This window comes from Pan troglodytes, chromosome 7, assembly GCF_028858775.2.
Source record: "Pan troglodytes isolate AG18354 chromosome 7, NHGRI_mPanTro3-v2.0_pri, whole genome shotgun sequence".
In the NCBI taxonomy this organism is placed as follows: Eukaryota; Metazoa; Chordata; class Mammalia; order Primates; family Hominidae; genus Pan; species Pan troglodytes.
Window position 1 is genome coordinate 35,872,994 of NC_072405.2, and position 19,084 is coordinate 35,892,077.

Here is a 19,084-nt window from a genome sequence, read left to right on the forward strand (position 1 = left end):
TGGTGTGTATAGACCACATTCTCTTAATCTGGTCATCTGTCAATGGGTTACAGCTACAGCTGTTTTTGAGCTCTTATGTGCCACGTGGTTCTAATCTTCACAGCAACACGAAGAATTCTCTCCTATCTTCTCAGCTGAGCAAACCAAGGCTCAGAGGGCTTAACCCCAACTGGCCCAAGACCAGGTACATGATTGGGTCAGGATATCGACCTAGGCCTGTTTGACTCCAAAGCCCATGCCTCCAACTAAGCCATGCTGGAGGGGAGCTTGGGCTTTGTTCTGTGTGCTATGGGGAGTCAAGCAGAGAGAGGAGGGACAAATCAGGATAGGCTCAAAATCCTGATTGCAAAAGTGACCTTAGGAGAAAGACGCTTAGTAATTACAGCCCTTGTCAAGGCACAGTTTTTTGTTTCAAAGGTTGTTAACAGTTATTGTGGAAAAATCAGTACCTCTATTCTGTTGTAGCAGCTGGGTTTAAAATCTGCAGTGAGAGTTTTGGGGACAGTTTTGTTCTTAAGAACAAAGCGCCTTGGCAGGGAAATGTTAGATATTCAAATTAGTGATCTGGCCACTGAAAGATACCCAGTAACCAGGTTGGGCTGCATCCAGCCACTGGAACCACTCAATAGGTACAGAGCTGGGACTGGAGGAGAAATCACTCACAGGGGTTCCTGCCAGCCTGCCTGGTACCTACTCTCTAAGGAACGAGTAGGCAAAGGCACTTCCCATCCCTGGCCCTCAGTTTCCTCATCTGCAAAAGGTTGGTTTTGGGTGGTGTTCAAACAGGTAATAGCTTCAAACTTAAGCTGATTCCAGGTCAGCAAATAAAGCCAACAACATGGAGAACAGCTCTTGGATGTATAGTGGGTGCTGGGAGTTCCTCCTTCCTGCCACCTCCTAACCCGCTCCCTCCCTGGCCAGGAGGAGGCATTTCTGACATCTCCTCCTTCTCCCTAGGAGCACTGAGGCTGTTCCAGACCCATGCAGCCTAAGGAAGACTCCTTCTGTGCTGTGGGTGCACCCGTCTCCCCCACTTATTTTTTTATTATTATTATTATTTGAGACAGAGTCTCACTGTGTCGCCCAGGCTGGAGTGCAGTGGCACAATCTTGGCTCACTACAACCTCCAGCTCCCAGGTTCAAGCGATTCTCCTGCCTCAGCCTCCCGAGTAGCTGGGATTACAGGCACCCACCACCATGCCTGGCTAATTTTTGCATTTTTAATAGAGACAGGGTTTCACCATGTTGGCCAGGCTGGTCTTGAACTCCTGACCTCAGGTGATCCATCCTCCTCGGCTTCCCAAAATGCTGGGTGAGCCACTGCGCCCAGCCCCATCTCTCCCACTTCTGGGTCATCTCTGCTGAGCACTGCAGGGTGAGGCTTAGATTAACTCCAAGTTTAGAGTCAGCTCCAATATAGCTCTTTGAACCCTTAGCCAACGTGCTGAATCTTGGCCTGGGAATCTGCCAAGTCTGCTGGAAACAAACAAGGCTTGCTTTTCTTGCCTTCTCAGAGAAGAGGTGACAGCTTTCCATGTGTATAGTGAGAAAGCATGAAGACTAGGCAGCTCTGGCAGCGAAGGCCAGTGGAATCGGCTGGGTCATTTCAGCTGAGCTGTTGCATGTTTTAATTCTGAGGATTCCCAAAGTCCTCACTTGGCCTGGGGGATACTCACACCCCATTATGCCCCCCATACCAGAACGTACCTAGGATATCCTGTGAACCCTGCTCTCTCCCACCTCACGACACTGGTCCTCTTTACTTGTCCTTAAACCGCACATGTGTATTTTTATTTCTTTGAGGAAGACTGGGTGGCAGGCACCTGTGTATGTGTCTGGAAACATATAGCAAGGTAGAGGCAGATTTCAGGCAAAAAAAAATGCTCTTTTGGGCTGGGTGTGGTGACTCACATCTATAATCTCAGCAGACAGATGGATCACCTGAGGTCAGGAGTTTGAGACCAGCCTGGCCAACATGGTGAAACCTCGTCTCTACTAAAAATACAAAAGAGCTGGGTGTGGTGGTGCATGCCTGTAATCCCACCTGCTCGGGAGGCTGAGGCAGGAGAATCTCTTGAACCTGGGAGATGGAGGTTGCAGTGAGCTGACATCGCAATACTGCACTCCAGCCTGAGCGAAAAAAAAAAAGAAAAAAAAGCCCTTTTATTTAAGTATTTAACCAGAAGAGAAACTAAGGATCAGAGAGAAAATGTGGGAAAAGAAAAATTGTAGGCAGAAGGTTTTACCTGGCTGAAAATCATCCACAAATGATTTTCTTTCTCCTCAAAACATTTGAGTCTCTCTCTCTCTTTTTTTTTTTTCTGCTATGTTGCCCAGGCTGGTCTCTAAGTCCTGGCGTCAAGTGATCCTCCCACCTCAGCCTCCCACACTGCTGGGATTACAGGTGTGAGAGCTGCCATGCCAGCCTAAATGTTGAATCTTTCTTAATCTCTAGAACACAGTAGCTCCTTCAGGCCATGGGGACAGCTGGTGATTAGTTACAGAGTTTATTTTTTAGGTTTTGTTTTTGTTTTGAAATTATGAAGTAATTCATCCTTGCTATTTAAAAAAGTCCTGTGTTGTGTAAAGTAAAAAGCTGAATCGCCCTTTGCCCATCAACGAGCTACTAATAGCTACTACTAATAGTCTGGTATTTCCCAGACATTTTTTGAAATATTTAAAAACTATTTTTGAATGTTTTTAAGCAAATATATGTGTGTATGAGCACACACACATATATAATTTTTCATATAAATGGAATCATGCTGCTTTTTCATTTAATACATATTGCACAGATTTTTTTGTCAGCACATGTAGATTTATCTCATTCTTTTTAATGGCTGCATGGGGTTTTGTAACAGGTAGACTATGGATTATGTAATCCTCTGTGGAGGGACATTATTTTGATTATTTTTCACAGCCGAATAATATAGTTTAAAAGAAAGTGCCACTGTTTGCTACCTTATGCACCAAGCTTTAACTATTGTTACTTTAATTTTTTTCTTTTTTTTTTTTTTTTTTGAGATGGAGTTTCGCTCTTGTTGCCCAGGCTGGAGTGCAATGGCATGAGCTCAGCTCACCACAACCTCCATCTCCCGGGTTCCAGTGATTCTCCTGCCTCAGCCTCCCAAGTAGCTGGGATTACAGGCATGCACCACCATGCACGGCTAATTTTGCATTTTTAGTAGAGATGGGGTTTCTCCATGTTGGTCAGGCTGGTCTCGAACTCCCACCCTCAGGTGATTTACCTGCCTCGGCCTCCCAAAGCGCTGGGATTACAGGCATGAGCCACCATGCCCGGCTGTTACTTTAATTTTTATGCCCTTTATGGAGGAAACCCTTGGCAGGGTTATTTTCATTGTCTTAAATTGGCAGTGTTGTGTTAGGTTGTGGTGAAAAGAACCAAATATGGAGGGGTTTGGAGTCTGATGTTCTCATTTATAATCTGCCTGACCTTCAACGAGGCACTTAAGGCCCCTGACCTGAGCGTCTTCCTCTGTGAAATGGGCTGCACAGCTCAGGGCTGTTATGGACAGAAAGAGCTGGCACCATCAGCATGTGGCAGGCGGCCCCCAGTGCCCTGGGTCCCTGTAGAGCCCTCTAAGTCTTTGCTGTCCACCTCTTTCTCATCTGACCAGCCACACCGCAGAGTCAAAGGTCAACAGTTTGCTGTCTGCCCAGATTTCGGATGCTTCCAGCCACTGCCATTTTTGACCTCAGGGACAACCACCCCACTGTTTCTCCTGGCCTGTCTTGGAGAACACTGGTGCAGACTTCCAGAGGAATTGGAGTCATTTTTGTCAAGGTAGACGGAGCATGAAACAGAGTCACTGGCCCAGCCCGCTGACCAGCAGAGGCTTCACCTCCACTCCTGGATGGCATCCTTTGGCGTTACTTGTAAAGGGCAGGAGGGCTGAGTGGGGGCTTTGTGGACCTGCAATTTGGCTTCAACAGCTGCCTCCATTGTCTCACCCACAAAACAATAGCCACAGTTAAGTGCAGCCTCTCAGCAGACCTGTTCTCTACCTTGGAAAGGACACAAGAGAAGATTAAAGAGGAGAAACTCCTGGGATGGTGGAGGGGAGCTCTCCCTGTTAGGAGGGCTGAGCACAGGAGGCAATCCTGTGCCCTCCACCAATGTGGGGGCACCTCCCTGGCAAATTAGGTGACTGACAGTGCCGCCCCTACCAGCGCTGAGTGGAAAGTCTAGACAAAACTCCATCTTTTTGTGGTGCCCTGCATTTCTGGGGGCTCCTCTGACAGTGCGCTGAATACGCACATGGGAAGTAAATTGAGAGGATGAGGGAAGTCCAGGGCACCTTGGATCCTGGGACCCTCCAGACCCCCACCCTGCGGTTGGCACACCTGCTGCCTGTTGCTCCTGGGGGTGGTGCCTGGGCCCCCTGAGCCCAGGGTAATGAAGACCCTGGCCCCTTTCCCTCCTCACCCTCTCCCCTCAGCCCCCACATCAAGATACCCCCTGGAGACATGCTTTAGTGTAAGCTGGGGGCCAGAAATGGGAGGAAAATAACAGAAGATAACATTTGTCCTCTGCTTATGTGCTTAGCTGAGACCTTCTGACTCTTTTTAATCTACAAAAGGTAAGACCGTATCTTTAAATCCTACAGACCAATGACAAATTTCCTGCCTGCTCTGGATAGGGGCTTCTCCTTTTGTGTTCCCACTCCCGGGGCTGCCATAACAAAGTACCACAAGCTGTGAGTTAGAACCACAAAAGTGAATTCTCAACAGTTCTTGAGGCTGGATGTTCAAAATCAGGGTCTCGGCAGGGTTGGTCCCTTCTGGGGGCTCCCGAGAGAGAGTCCATTTCATGCCTGTCTCCCAGCCCCTGGCCGTTGCTGGCAATTCCTGGTGTTCCTCAGCTTGTAGACACATCACGCCCGTCCCTGCCTCCATCTTCATGTGGCATCCTCCCTTCTGTGTCTCTGTATGTCTCAATTTCCCTCTTTCTCTCATAAGGACACAGGTCATTAGATCTAGGGCCCAATCTAAAGCCAAGATGATATCATTTAAAGAACCCTAATTAGATATTAATTTAAAATTTTAAAAAATCAGCCAGGTGCAGTGGCTCACACCTGTAATTCCAGCACTTTGGGAGGCCAAGTGGGAGGATCACTTGGCCAGGAGTTTGAGACCAGCCTGGGCAACATAGCCAGACCCCGTCTCTACAAAAATGTTTTAAAAGTTAGCCAGGCATGGTGGTGCACACATGTAATCCCAGCTCCTCAGAAGACTGAAGCGAGAGCATCACTTGAGTCCAGGAGTTTGAGGATGTAGTAAGCCATGATTGCACTACTGCACTCCAGCCTGGGCAACAGAGCAAGACCCTGTCTCTAAACGAATAATAATAATAATGGAGATAATGATATTAATATTTATTGGCATGCCTCCTGCATGTCAGGCATTGTAGGAAATGGGCATTATCTCATTTAATCCTTACAAAATCCCCATTTTACAGATGAGGAAACCGAGGCTCTAGGGAAAGAAGTTCCCCAGCTGGTAACTGTCAGTACTTGGGCTTGAAACTGTGTTTATTGGATTCTAAAGTCCATCCTTTAACTTCTGTGCGCAGGAACACAGAAGGAGGAGCCCCTCTCCAGGGCAGACAGGAAATTTGTCATTGGTCTGTAGGATTTAAAGATATAGTCTTATCTTTTGTAGATGAAAGAGAGTTGGAAGGTCTCAGCTAAGTGCATAAGCAGAGGACAAATGTTATCTTCTCTCCTTTCTGGCTCCCAGCTTCATCCTATTCTTTCTGTTGCTCTGCTGCACTTTTATGTGAGTGAACAGATTTATTTACCTTTTTTCTCTCTGATTTTTTTTAAGAGACAGGGTCTCACTCTGTTGCCCAGGTTGAAGTGCAGTGGCACAATCATAACTCACTGCATTCTTGACTTCCTGGGCTCAATCATTCCTCCTGCCTCATTCTCCCTAGTAGCTGGGACCACAGGCATGCACCACCATGCCCAGCTGATTTTTAAAATATTTTTTGTAGAGTCAGGGTCTCTACTGTTGTTCAGGCTGGTCTTGAACTCCTGGCCTCAAAGTCCTCCTGCCTGGACCTCCCAAAGTGCTGGGATTACAGGCTTGTGCCACCACACCTAGACTCTTTGATTTTCTTTACTGACTTTTTGACATCGTTTGCCCTTTAAAGGATCATTTGAGGCAAAGCCCTGTCCAGGCTTCCATGGGTTCCTTCAAACACTGAAATGCACCCCTGAGCTCATGAACAGCAGCTGTTTCTGGGATGAGGACTGCTCTCAGTAAATAAGAATGATGACCGACAGCCACACACACAGACCTGACCAGGGCTTCCATCCATCACCTAAATGTGCTTCTTCCCATGGCTATTTCTCACTGTGGCATTCATCATCATGTTGCGGAAGGCCGCCATTGGCACCATTATAATTGAATCTTACAAAACGGAGGGAACTGTCATTAACAGGCAGACATAGCTTTCATCAGAAAATCTCCAACCCTAGATCCAGCACCGCCGGATGATCAATGTCTCCATTCTTCTGTGCTGCCACTGCACAGATCCAGAGCTCTCGTGAGGAGTGATGAGCAGAACAAAAAAGAGTAACGTCTCACCGGGCATGGTGGCTCATGCCTGTAATCCCAGCACTTTGGGAGGCCGAGGCAGGCGGATCACTTCAGGTCAGAAGTTCGAGACTAGCCCGACCAACATGATGAAACCCCGTCTCTACTAAAAATACCAAAAATTAGCCGGGCATGATAGTGGGCCCCTGTAATCCCAGCTACTTGGGAGGCTGAGGCAAGAGAATCTCTTGAACCCATCTTGGCAGTGAGCCGAGATTGTGCTACTGCACACCAGCCTGGGCAACAGAGCAAGACTCCATCTAAAAAAAATAAAAATAAAAAAAGTAACCTCTCAACGTGTGCAAGCACTGAGGACTGCAGGTCGCTGGAACGAAAGCTTTGTGGATGTGGCTTTAGGATCTTCCTGTCCTCTGACTCTATCTCAAAGGCAGCCATAGATGCTGCTGAGAACAGGATGAGTCCCCACCACTAAGGGGATCCCAGGAGAGCACATTCAAGGCTCTGCAGGATCCAAGAAAAGCAGAGTTACCCCTTGGTGGTGGGAAAGATGGAACCTCATGGAGAAGGCAGTGTTTGGGTCCGGTGTTAAAGGCCAAACTAATAGAAGTCCATGCTCTTGGTGAAGGTCACAATGTATTAAACCAGGGAGGCCAGCGAGTAGGAAGCCCGCTCAGAAAACACATGCAGAACAGTTCAGCTGATGTTTGGGTGCGTGCAGGTGGGTGATTAGAGGGAAGGAGAGGAGAGTCAGTTGGCATTGCCACACTTAACTCAATTCCCTCTGGTAGCACTAGTCCCTCAGCAGCAGCTGTGTTACAGAAATATTTTATTTTATTTTATTTTATTTATTTTGAGACGGAGTTTCGCTCTTTTTGCCCAGGCTGGAGTGCAATTGTGAGATCTTGGCTTACTGTGACCTCTGCCTCCCAGGTCCAAGTGATTCTCCTGCCTCAGCCTCTGAGTAGCTGGGATTATAGGCATGCACCACCATGCCCGGCTAATTTTGTATTTTTGGTAGAGACTGGGTTTTACCATATTGGCCAGGCCGGTCTCAAACTCCTGACCTCAGGTGATCTGCCTGCCTCGGCCTCCCAAAGCGCTGGGATTACAGCGTGAACCACTGCACCCGGCCAAGATTTTTATTATTTCTGAGTGGTTACCCCTAGTGGATCTCTGCCTCCAGGACAGCTGTTTTCTCCTAAACTATGTCTGGAACAGCTTTCGGGTCCACCATCTTTCAACTTCTGGAAACGACACCTTGAATTAAAATTGTCCTCTTATGCTCCAAAAAGCCATGAACCAGGCTACCCCCACTAGGAGAGTAGGATCCATGGATGGATCTCTTGTCACCTTCCAGCTGTGCCCCTGTTCTTGGTGTCTGCTTTGCTGAAGTTCTCCTGGAGGGGGTTGGGGTAGGAAGGAGAGGGGAAGCAGGAGAGGAAGACTCCACACCCTGAGCCTCCAGTAGGAATCTCCTCCCCAGCCCTCAGCACATGACATTCAGTGACCTGGACACTTCACTTTAGTCCTCATCCAAGCCCCTCCCCCATCCTCTGGTCCACCAGGAAGGTTCTGGAGCCTATTTTATACATTGGCATCTCTTGGTCCAGTTTGCCAGAGAAGGAGCTCAGTGTCTGTGGAGCTGATGAAGCAAGTTCAGGTCAGAGAATTCCCACCACACACAAGCCAGAGACCTGGGAACAGCCAGAGAACTGTGTGTCGACTGGGTAATTAAATGCCATACTGCTCCCAAGAACTGGAAGGACCTGGTCATTTGTCACCAGGAAGGCTATGTGTCCCAGCTCTTTAACAGTGGAAACCTTGCTGCCCTGTCTGTGGAATACAATCTATTGGCAATCTAATGGTCTGTAACAATTAAGACCCAAGTCAAAGGAGTTGATTTTGAAGTTTCTACAGCAAAAAAAAAAATTGTTTAAGTTTCTTTGTAAAGATGGGGTCTCGCTAGGTTGCCCAGGCTGCTCTTAAACTCCTGGCCTCAATATAGCGAAATTTAGATGCCTGGATGGAAGAGCATTTGGTATATAGTTTTTGGCTTTTCTGCTTGGTTTCTCAGAATCCTTGGAGCCCCTCTCTTCTTACCACCAGTCAGCCTCCAACCCATTCCTCTACCAGCCCCCTCCCAAATCCTTTCAAGAGAGTATTATAAGTAGTACCTTCTCATTATAGGAATATTGAAAAACACAAAGAAAGTGGCATCTATAAACCTGCCTCCCGTGGGGAACTACAGTTAGCATCTTGTATTTTATGCTAACCTTTTTAAAAGACATGTTTTATGATGAAAATTCAAATGGATGCTATTCTGATGAAACTTGGGCTGGATGGGGCACAGGTAGGGTGCTTCTTGCTTTCAGTCAGATGAAGGAGGGGTACAGTTTCCACGATTTCTAGGGGGTCCTTCATTTTGCTTTCTTGATTGTTTTAGGGAGTGGCTGAGGCTGAACTGGAACAGAACCTGAGTCGGACTTTCAAAAGCCTCTTCAGAGCAAGCGATGAGGTGAGGGGTGGGGACGGGTGCAGAAGAACAGGAGGGGGCAGTTGTGAAGGAAGTAGGGTACCTAGTGTGTGGCAGGGACCAGGAGTAGCAATCTGGCCTCCTTTTCTTTCATTTCTATAGTCAGGGTAATTGAGGTCCTCACTCTACTGGGAAAATTTACATCCTCGCTGACACACAAGGTCAGAGAATGATTATAATAATGATGGCTTGGAAATTATGCTATTACCATTACCATTTTAACATGCATAATTGGCTTACCCAAGTACAAAATTAATTGATGTCCCCAACCCTCTTCTTGAAGCAGAGGAGTTTAGAAACCTTTAACTCTGTAACCTGCACCCTCCTGTCTTACGTGTTAGGAGTCATCATCACTATTGTTGTTTTATATACAGTCAGTGCCTGCTCAAACTGTCCCATATTTTCTACTTTACTGATCACTTCTTGCATCTCACTCATTTGCATTGAGTTCAGTTTCTTTCTTCCTGAAGCATCCCCTTTAGTAGTTCTCTCAATAAGAGTCTGTTGGTGGTAAATTCACATTTTGGTGCCTGAAGACATCTTAATTTTAATCTTGAAGAATCATTTATCTGAGTATAGAATTTTAGGTTATTTTCTTTTAGAAACTTCTGTCATTGCTTGTGAGTTAGCCTCGGGTCTAACCTCCTATACATTAATTGTCTTAGCCAATTAATTGTCCTGGACACTGCAGTGTCTGATCTGCAGTTTAACCTGTCTTTGAAGTTTTAATTTCAATAAATAGTTTTTTTTAATTTGTGAAAGTTTTATTTGGTTCTTTTTCAAATCATTCTGATCTCTTTTGATAGAGTCTTGTTGTATTCTTATTTTTCAGTTCCTTTTATGTTTTCAATTATTTTAAGTATATTCATTTCTAATTCTCTCTTGTTTCTCTCTCTCCCTCTCACAAACTCTGTTATTGGATGTTTTTGGGGAGTCGTATTTACTGTTTGCTGCATTTTTTGCCTCTTGCTGTGGGGCCTTTTTGTGTGAGTGTGGGTTTTGTAATTTTGGTTTATAAGCTCATCTTCAGCAGTACTTAATCTGTACCCATCTGCTTCAATCGGGCTTGAGGAAATGACCCCTTGAGTGGTTAAGGATTTCTTCTGCCAGGCATCCTGGTGGCATTACCAACCAAGGCTCACTTTGTTGTTATTGTTGTTGTTGTTCTTGTTTACTTCACACCTTGAGAGTTTCCAGATCATGCAGAGAATGCAAACTCAAATCCAAGCACTTGGGAAGGCAGGCCTAGAGCTATGAATTCCCAAGGGGGTGTCTTTTGGTTTCCTCTTAGTACCAAGCTGAAACAGACAAACTCCTTTAACATCTTTATCATCATGAGGGGATTTTTTTTCTAATCAATTTTTTCACTGAGGGTATAGCATGTCAGAGACCCCAGATTTACTGGATTTACCATGGAGGAGCATGGAATATCACATCTTCAACTTCTCATCATAGGCCAAGGCCTCTTTTCTTGTTCCCATTGGCTGATAAACCTAGGTCTTCATATTACCAAGGTCTGCAAGGGCCCTGGGGCAGTCTCAGCCCAGAGCTTTGGTCGTGAGCCCACTCTTTACTTGACTTCTGTGAGGGGGTCCCTGGCTCTCTTGGGAGTTCCACATGTTTGTTACAGTCTGCGTGGTACTCAGAGGTCATTTGTCATAACACGGTTTTCAGATGAGCATATTTCCTTTGTCATTTGTCGTAACAGGGTTTTCAGATGAGCATATTTCCTTTGTATCACCCATGACATCATTTGTAACTCTTTTCTTTTCTTCCTTCAGAGTGTTTTATCCATGCATAAAGTCTGTGAAGCGGGTAAGAGACATGCTTGGGAGAGCCATATCTGGAACCAGCTGAATGTTAAAGGGATGTTTCTGTCTCTGACTGCAATGGGCAGAAGCCCTGAGCTCTCCAGCTCTGAACTTTAAGTTGCCCAACCAGGGTCCCCTCGGCATGCATAGGGCTGACTCTAACCCCAGGCCTGAGCACACAGCCTGGAGTTCCTACCCTCTAGGGAGCTGTGGCTTCAAGATCTTAAGCAGTAAGAGCTTGGAGGAGTCTTAGAGCTTGTCCAGGGCAAAATTCACCCTCTACTGATAAGGACCCCAGGATTGAGAGCTTACCTCTACGGGGGTCACCTGGTGTATGCAGGCGGAGTGGGGTGGGGCCCCTGCCCAGGTCTCCTCCATTGCAGTCCACTGGCCCCTCTCCATCCAGGCGCCATGTTTCCAATTCCCCCACCTGGAGCTCATCCTTGTCTCCCTCCTGGGTTGGGTATGAGTGAAGGGTCAGAGTTGAGATTTGATTTGAGCTCATCCCCATGGCCCCTAGATCCAGCACTCTTTCCACAAGACCTTATTTTTGCTGCAGCACTGTGGCCTTGACAGCATTCACTTGTATTTTTATGAATAATGATGACCACTGTCACTTGTTTGGGCACGTGCTGACCATCTGTATAAAACTCTGGACTAACCCCCTTTAGATAAATTATTTGTGATCCTCGAAGCATTCTGAAAAATGCTACTATTTTTAATTTCCAAAGAGGAAAACAGGTCTCAGAGGGTTAAGTAACTTGTCCGAAGTGGCTGAGCTGGGGTTAAACTCCTCTGACCCTGCAGGCCATGCTCTTGTCACTGCTCAAAGAACATCTCCCTTCCCTCCCCCACACCCACATTCCCTTATTCCTTCACACCGTCTGTCACTCATTCATTCACCCATTCATTCATTCCTCAAATGCTGTGAGCACAGGCTGGGTATGAAGCCGGGGCTGCATGCTCAGCTACCCAGACACACGAAGCAGGGTGGCCACCCTCAGTGAGCCCACAGTCTCACGGGAGGCAGAGCAGCTGAGATGCTCGCAGAGGGGCCCTGAGGTACAGTGAGTCTGGAGCACCCGCCTGGTGGGGAGGCTCAGGGTGGCTTCATCACAGGGTGACATCCTCATCACATACCCCTTTGATGTGTCTCACAAAAGCCTGGAATGACCAGTTCCTGTGCCTCCGGGTCTTCGTGAATCTGAAAATGCCGACGGGCCCTGTTCAGGCACCAGCATTGAGGCTGTGCCCTGTGAAATTGCAGTGGTCCCTGGGCTGCTAGGGGTCATCACAGGCCATCCTCTGAAGGGACTGTGCAGCACCCTGAAGACAAGAGAGGGGTCCACAGTGGGATACCACAGAGGGTCTGTGTGGCACGTGGGAGGTGACAGGATGCAGCCACCTGGCCTGGGTTCTCTTCCTGCCTTAGAGGAAAAACGGAGCAAATCCTTATGAAAATTCCAAGAATCTCTGGCGATATCTCCAAAGGGCCACAGTTAAGCTGGCTGGGAAAGGTTTAGACGAGGGGAGAGCAGGAGCTGGGGGCTGGCAGGGTCTGGGATATAGCTGCTGTGTGCCTGAAAAAGCCGGCAACTGTGGTTGGTCCAGGAGCTGTGATAATAGCCCGTGAAGTCGTGGCTAGGTGGGAGGGAACATCAGGCTCCAGCGTGACCGTGAGATCACAGCTTTGAGCTTTCGAGGAGATGGGATCACTCTGGCAAAGGATAAGGGAACAAAAGATGGAGGCACTCATAAGGCCTTGCGCAAGTTCAGATGGTCTGCGAGAGGCAATGAGGTCCCCACCTTAAAATGCAGACACCTGGCCCGGGGATGGGAAAGTCAACAAGTGGCTTTTTTTGCAGGAGGACTTTTTGTAAATAGCCCAGAAGAGCCCAGCCTCAGCAGGATGGTCACTGAGGAGGAAATCCAGTTCTATGTGCAGCAGTTCAAGAAGTCTGGTTTCAGGTAAAGAGAGCACAGGGCCCAGACACAGATGAGAGATGATCGACAGATAGGGATCTTCAGCCCTCAGGGTGGAGGGTGAGGCCCAGTTCTCCTCCACCACAGCCCTCGTTAGTGTCAGGCCAGCCTCTGCTTCAATGCCTCCAGTGTCGGGAGGCTCACTACTTTATGGTGCTCAGCCTGCTCTAGTTTGGGACAGCTCAGCTTGTTCTTCCTTATGCTTATGGGGCCCCCCATAGGGCAGAGGGTTTTCACTACTTTTCAGTCATGGCTCCTCAGAGAATCAGATGGCAACTCTGGGCTCTTTCTTCAGAAAAACATAAAAATCCACATAAACTCAAAAAGTGCATACATTTTGGTGCATTTGCCCTACTTCCTGATGTCATATTAGGAGGGGGCATCTTTGCTCCACCTCCCAATGTCCCTCTCAAGTGGGCTCCCTGGGGCAGGCGAGTGGCCTCTGGATGGTGAGGCTGCTAAACCAAGTTCCCCACCATCAGCAACCTCCCCAGCCTCCAAGGTGACACGATGACATTCCCTGGAGGGTCCTTTAGGGCCGGCTTCTTTGTGTCCCAAAAGCCAACCTAGAGGCTGCCAGTTCACTCAGTGGAGTCCTGTGTCCTTGCACAAGGCCTTGCTGCTAGAGCTTGGCAACTGCGCCCGACAGCAAGGCGTGGGTCCTGGGCTCTATTCTCTTGCCCCTGCAGGAGGCTTTGCTCTTCCCAGGATGACTGGCTGTGCAGAGCAGGTTTCTGCTGGTGTCTAGCAGAGCCGTCTACTTACTGCCTCCCTCTTTTTACTTTCTGATCTCTCCCCAGAGGTCCTCTAAACTGGTACCGAAACATGGAAAGGAACTGGAAGTGGGCCTGCAAAAGCTTGGGACGGAAGGTGAGTGCCAGGTTCAGTGTAGTCTCATCCACACCCCAGGACCCGCCCGCGGGGCTTCCCATTGGCCTGAGCTGATATGACCTAGGCCAGAGCTGGTTGTGGACAGATCTGCTGGCCACCTCCTTTCCCTTTGGGGTTTGGGAAGTGACTCCCTTCAGGGGTTTCCCTAGGATCTTTCTTGCTGGTGCTTCTCTTGGGATGGTAGAGGGTGACCTTGGGGATGGAGCTGGGGTATGTCCAGAGAACTGCAGCATCCATCCGGAATCCCCAGGTCCCCTGGTGGTGGTACCCCAAGGCAGGGCTGCAGATGGCCTGGGGCACCTCCCAGAAGTGACATGGATACTGGAGCCCCCAGCCCAGAGGAGCGTTAGGTGCTCTCAGAGATGTGACTTTAGCCTTAGGTTGTGTCACCTTGCACAAGTCAATCTCTGAGTCTCAGTTTCCTCATTTGTCAAGCAGAAGATGAGTTTCCAATCTCTGGGTCTGCAGAAGGAGTAATGGAGGTTCCCAGTTTACATTCAAAATGTTTAAAAATCTAAGGGAAATCTATTCCCCAGTGTGACTGCACAGGTAGCTAGGCCTTCATCAGCTCACTCAGTAGCCATGGTTACCTTGTTGGTTCACTCTGTAAGTGAACACACTGCTACGTGCCAGACTTCCTGCCAGACCCTGGGATACCATGGTGCGTAAACAGACCAGGTCTTGACCTCCCAAAATTAGGTCTTGAGGCACTAGAGTATATAACATCGTGGTTAAGAGCAGGCTAGGAAGCACATGGGCTGAGTCTAATCCCTGTGTGACCCTGGGAAAGGTACTTAACCCCTCTGATCCACTGTGGCTTCTTCTGCAATATGGAAGTGGCAAGAACAGTGCCTCCCTCACAGAGCTGTGTAAGGATGAAATGGTTGAAGGCATGTGACCTGTTACAAGCAGTACTGGGAACCTAGTAGCTCCATTAGTGTTCCTTGTCATTATCATCATATGACTGATGAAAATGACCAAACTGCAGTTGGACAGACAAAATCTCTCAAAGCGTGGAGGAAAATATTGACAAAGGCACTGGGAAGGTGAATCCCAATGGTGCTAAGACCAGAAACCCTCCTCTTCTGCAGTTTATTTTTTGAGACAGTCTTGCTCAGTTGCCCAGGCTAGAATGCAATGGCACGATCTTGGCTCACTGCAACCTCTGCCCCCTGGGTTCAAGCGATTCTCCTGCCTCAGCCTCCCAAGCAGCTGGAATTACAGGAGTGCGCCACCACACCCAGCGAATTTTTTGTGTTTTAGTAGAGACAGGGCTTCACCGTGTTGCGCAGGGTGGTCTCAAACTCCTGAGCTCAGGCGATCCACCCACCTCGGCCTCCCAAAGTGCTGGGATGACAGGCGTGAGCCACTGCACCCAGCCTCTCTTCTGCAGTTTCCAGCTGGATCTTCCTCTCTCCTCCCCCACCTCCTCCCATCCCATCCTCTCCCCCCCCCCCCGCCCAGTTCACATTTTAGCTTGGAACTTTCTAGAGTTTACAAACCTCATAGAAGCCTCAGGATTCGTTTTAGCCACAAAATCATTTTTGACCTTCTCCTGGCTCCTGGTTGTGGGAGGAGGGAGGGGTGTGGAGAGATGCCCATCACTCTGGGTGTAAATGAAAATAGTGCACGTTCCTCAACCAGGGATGGGTCAAAGCTGCTTGGAAATTAGGGTAATGGTGGAGCGAGAACAAAGGAAAAAACACAGAGGCTTTCCTGGCCTTCCTGTGCATGCCTCCCTGTGTTCAACTCATTTGCCAGCAATTGGAAGTTACTTTGCTGCCATTCATGTCACATTGATTACTACTGTGGCTGCCCCCATTTTCTCTGGAACCTTGGTCGCCCCTTTTAAGCATCTATTTAATTCAGGGAAGAGGAATCTTGATCTTCATTCAAGGGTGTCTTCTGCCTTCTTGGTGCCGTCAATTCGGTTCTCCCAGTTACATGCAGCTCAGCACACGTTCTCACTCACACACACCTGCACACATAAGACCCATATTGGCCTCTGCACTGCTGAAGCTGTTATTTTAAAGATCTCCAGTAATAACCACGAGTCTGTTGTGCAAAGTTCGGCAGATACAACGTCAGGACCACAGCAGGGTGGCGAGCAGGGGTCTTTCAGAGGAGGAGGGAGGGCTTCCTTTGTGGAGTGCTGGCCACTTCTGTTTCCTGTTCTCCCCCCAGATCCTGATTCCGGCCCTGATGGTCACGGCGGAAAAGGACTTCGTGCTCGTTCCTCAGATGTCCAAGCACATGGAGGACTGGGTGAGGGAATGGCCCTGTACAGGGGTCATCAGTGCACCCTGGGAGAGGGCACGGGTGCTCAGAGGGAAGACGGCAGCAGAAGATACACCTTGTCATGTGGATAGGACCATGGTTGAAGCACATCATCAGTAACATCACTGTCCCCCCATTGCAAGCAGCACCCGTGACTGTACCTTCCTTTCCCCTGCATGGATGTGGGGTCTCATTCATTCATTATTCCCTTCCTAAATCATGCAGGGTTTGGGCAGGGTGGCCTGCGGGGAGCAGAGAGAAGGCGTCCATTGCCCATTGCACTAGCCAGAGACTCACCCATCTGCCTTCTTCCATTTACCTTTCTGCCTGGGGTTTCCTTTCAGATTCCCCACCTGAAAAGGGGACACATTGAGGACTGTGGGCACTGGACACAGATGGACAAGTAAGGAGGTTGGGGGCTCCTGGGGTCGGGGAGAGCAGGGCCCCCCGTTCACCTTCCATAAAAGCTTTCCTGGTTTCATTGTGCTGGCTTTGGCATGGCTTAGCCACTCATGTCACTCACCTCTGCCTTCGAGTTGGCTGGGTAGGTGCAGACAAGTGTGAATGGCTATTTTTTTCTTTTACTTCTCCCTTTCCCCCAGGCCCACCGAGGTGAATCAGATCCTCATTAAGTGGCTGGATTCTGATGCCCGGAACCCACCGGTGGTCTCAAAGATGTAGAATGCAGCGTGCGCCCACGCTCAGCAGGTGTGCCGTCCTTCCACCTGCTGGGGCACCATTCTTAGTATACAGAGGTGGCCTTACACACATCTCGCATGGATGGCAGCATTGTTCTGAAGGGGTTTGCAGAAAAAAAAAGATTTTCTTTACATAAAGTGAATCAAATTTGACATTATTTTAGATCCCAGAGAAATCAGGTGTGATTAGTTCTCCAGGCATGAATGCATCGTCCCTTTATCTGTAAGAACCCTTAGTGTCCTGTAGGGGGACAGAATGGGGTGGCCAGGTGGTGATTTCTCTTTGACCAATGCATAGTTTGGCAGAAAAATCAGCCGTTCATTTAGAAGAATCTTAGTAGAGATTGGAATGCTTTACTCAATAAAGCTAAGATGACTATGCTGCTGGCTGTCTTTGTTCTTGGAGAGGTGGAGTGACTGTTCACGGAGAATGCACGGCATGGGGATGAACCCTTTCCCTCTGCTTTTGAGCCCTGTTCTGGGCTCCAAGGTGCTGCGTGATCTAGGCCGTGCTGGCCAGGAGACAATCCTATGGGGATGGCAGTGGTCTCTTGTGCTCTGTCCCCTAGAGCAGTCACTGGCCACAGGTAGCCACCTGCCTTTCTCCCGGCCTCCCTAGCAGAGTTTGCTCAGGCACAAATGTGCACCTGGAGCATTTGAAATGTGCTAGTGAGGCTGAGGAAGAGAATTTTAAATTTCATTGAATTGTAATCAGTTTAAAGTTAAATAGCAGCAGCTGCCATGAGGCTCAGGCAGATCCAGCTCATCTTCCCCTCTGCCCCCTCCTCCCTATCTTCCCCTCTACCCTCTCCTGCCTCCTGTCACATCCGGTTAGGCTCCCATCTCATTGATGTGTCTCCTGCAGTGGTCTCTCCCCTGCCCTGCTTCCAGCCCCAGAGTCCTGGAGCAGCAGCCTCCTCACGGGTCTTGCCGCCCACATGGTTGGATCCTGAACCTCGCAGGGCCTCCCCCACTGCCCCTGCCCACCCCCAGCCCGGCCCCATCACCCTCCAATTCCTAACCGCCCTCCAGCAGCACACTTGCAGGTGCTGATCCTCCTTGACCCTCTGCCCAACTTACCCATTCTTTGCCTGGAATGTTCCTCCTGCCACCTCCTCCAAGCCCATAGGCTGGGTCCCCAGTCCTTTCTGCCTGCCCCCCTTGCATGGTTATCGGGCTCACAGATGCACGCACAATGGCCTCGCTGCACTTGCGAGAGGAAGTGGTCCCTCCAAGCTGAGTTTGGCATGATGACGGGCATGAGTTGGCCAGGCCACAAGAGCCTGAGTATCTGTGTATAGGGAGAAAGCCAGGAGAGGTTTGAAATGGAGGCTGCTGGCATTTCTTCACTGCCCTAGTGCACCTGGAGTCTTCCATGCACCACCTCTGATCCTTCCAGAGAGTCCTTCCCATTTAACCGAGAGGGAAACTGAGGTTCAGATAATTTGCCCAGGACAGCTTGGCTAGATGGGGGCAGAGCCTGGATTCAGAAGCAGGCTTTCTGGCTCCTAAGGCTGAGCTTTTTCTACAAAAAAATGTTCTCGTCGCGCCACTGCACTCCAGCCTGGGCAACAGATTGAGACTCCGACTCAAAAAAAAAAAAAAAAAAGAGAAGTTCTCCTTTCTAAATCTGGAGCCAGACCACCTAGGTTAGGCCTCCGGTCAGCTGCATACTCGCCTTGTGACCTTGAAAAAGGATATCTGTGCCCCAGTTCCCTCATCTATAAAAAAGGGGACGTTAGTAGGACCTAACTCATGGGTGGTTGTATCAAGTATGTTAATAATATGCACAGAGTTCTAGAACAGTGCTTGGCATGGAGGAAGTGCTATAGAAGTATCAGCTATAAGATTTCCAGTTTGTCTTAGGACAAGACCTCTAAGGGCTTTCCATTTCCAGCCATGCCACCACCATCTCAATCTTTGCATCTGAGAATTAAAGGGCTAATTTAAAGGCAATCATGAGGCCTGGGGGAAAGGCTTACGCCAGATCACATTATTTTCCTAACTGGGTGTATTCAAGCTCATTTGTAAGGGAGCAGTTGGGGGAAAGGAAATAATCAAAACCTAAAAGCGTCCTTTACTACAAGGAGCACAAACAGCAAACCTGTCTTCCCGAAAGTCTCGCTTTTAATATTCTATCCAGTCATCTCCATCAGCCATCAAAAAGGCCTCAGAAATTCTGCTCCTTTGGCAAGTAAGAGTTGAATAACTCCAGTCCATAGCATTGCCAGAAAATATAACCGGTTATACAAGATTGAGGGCTGTATCGGTCTGTTCTCCCATTGCCATAATGAACTACCGGAGACTGG

General features: G+C 48.6%; 1 protein-coding gene across 2 annotated transcripts in view; it reads left to right on the top strand.

The window, feature by feature from the left end:
- The window catches only part of EPHX2 (epoxide hydrolase 2), a 53,716-nt gene extending 36,560 nt beyond the window's left edge, over positions 1–17,156 (top strand). For both annotated transcript variants that reach the window (XM_001163779.7, XM_063816968.1), the window contains exons 13-19: positions 9,026–9,097; positions 10,897–10,930; positions 12,792–12,894; positions 13,710–13,779; positions 15,985–16,065; positions 16,422–16,480; positions 16,680–17,156. In XM_001163779.7, the coding sequence (XP_001163779.4) occupies positions 9,026–9,097; positions 10,897–10,930; positions 12,792–12,894; positions 13,710–13,779; positions 15,985–16,065; positions 16,422–16,480; positions 16,680–16,758 (498 nt within the window). In that variant the 3' untranslated portion in view covers positions 16,759–17,156. The remainder of the gene's footprint in view (positions 1–9,025; positions 9,098–10,896; positions 10,931–12,791; positions 12,895–13,709; positions 13,780–15,984; positions 16,066–16,421; positions 16,481–16,679) is intronic.
- Positions 17,157–19,084: the final 1,928 nt, after the last annotated feature.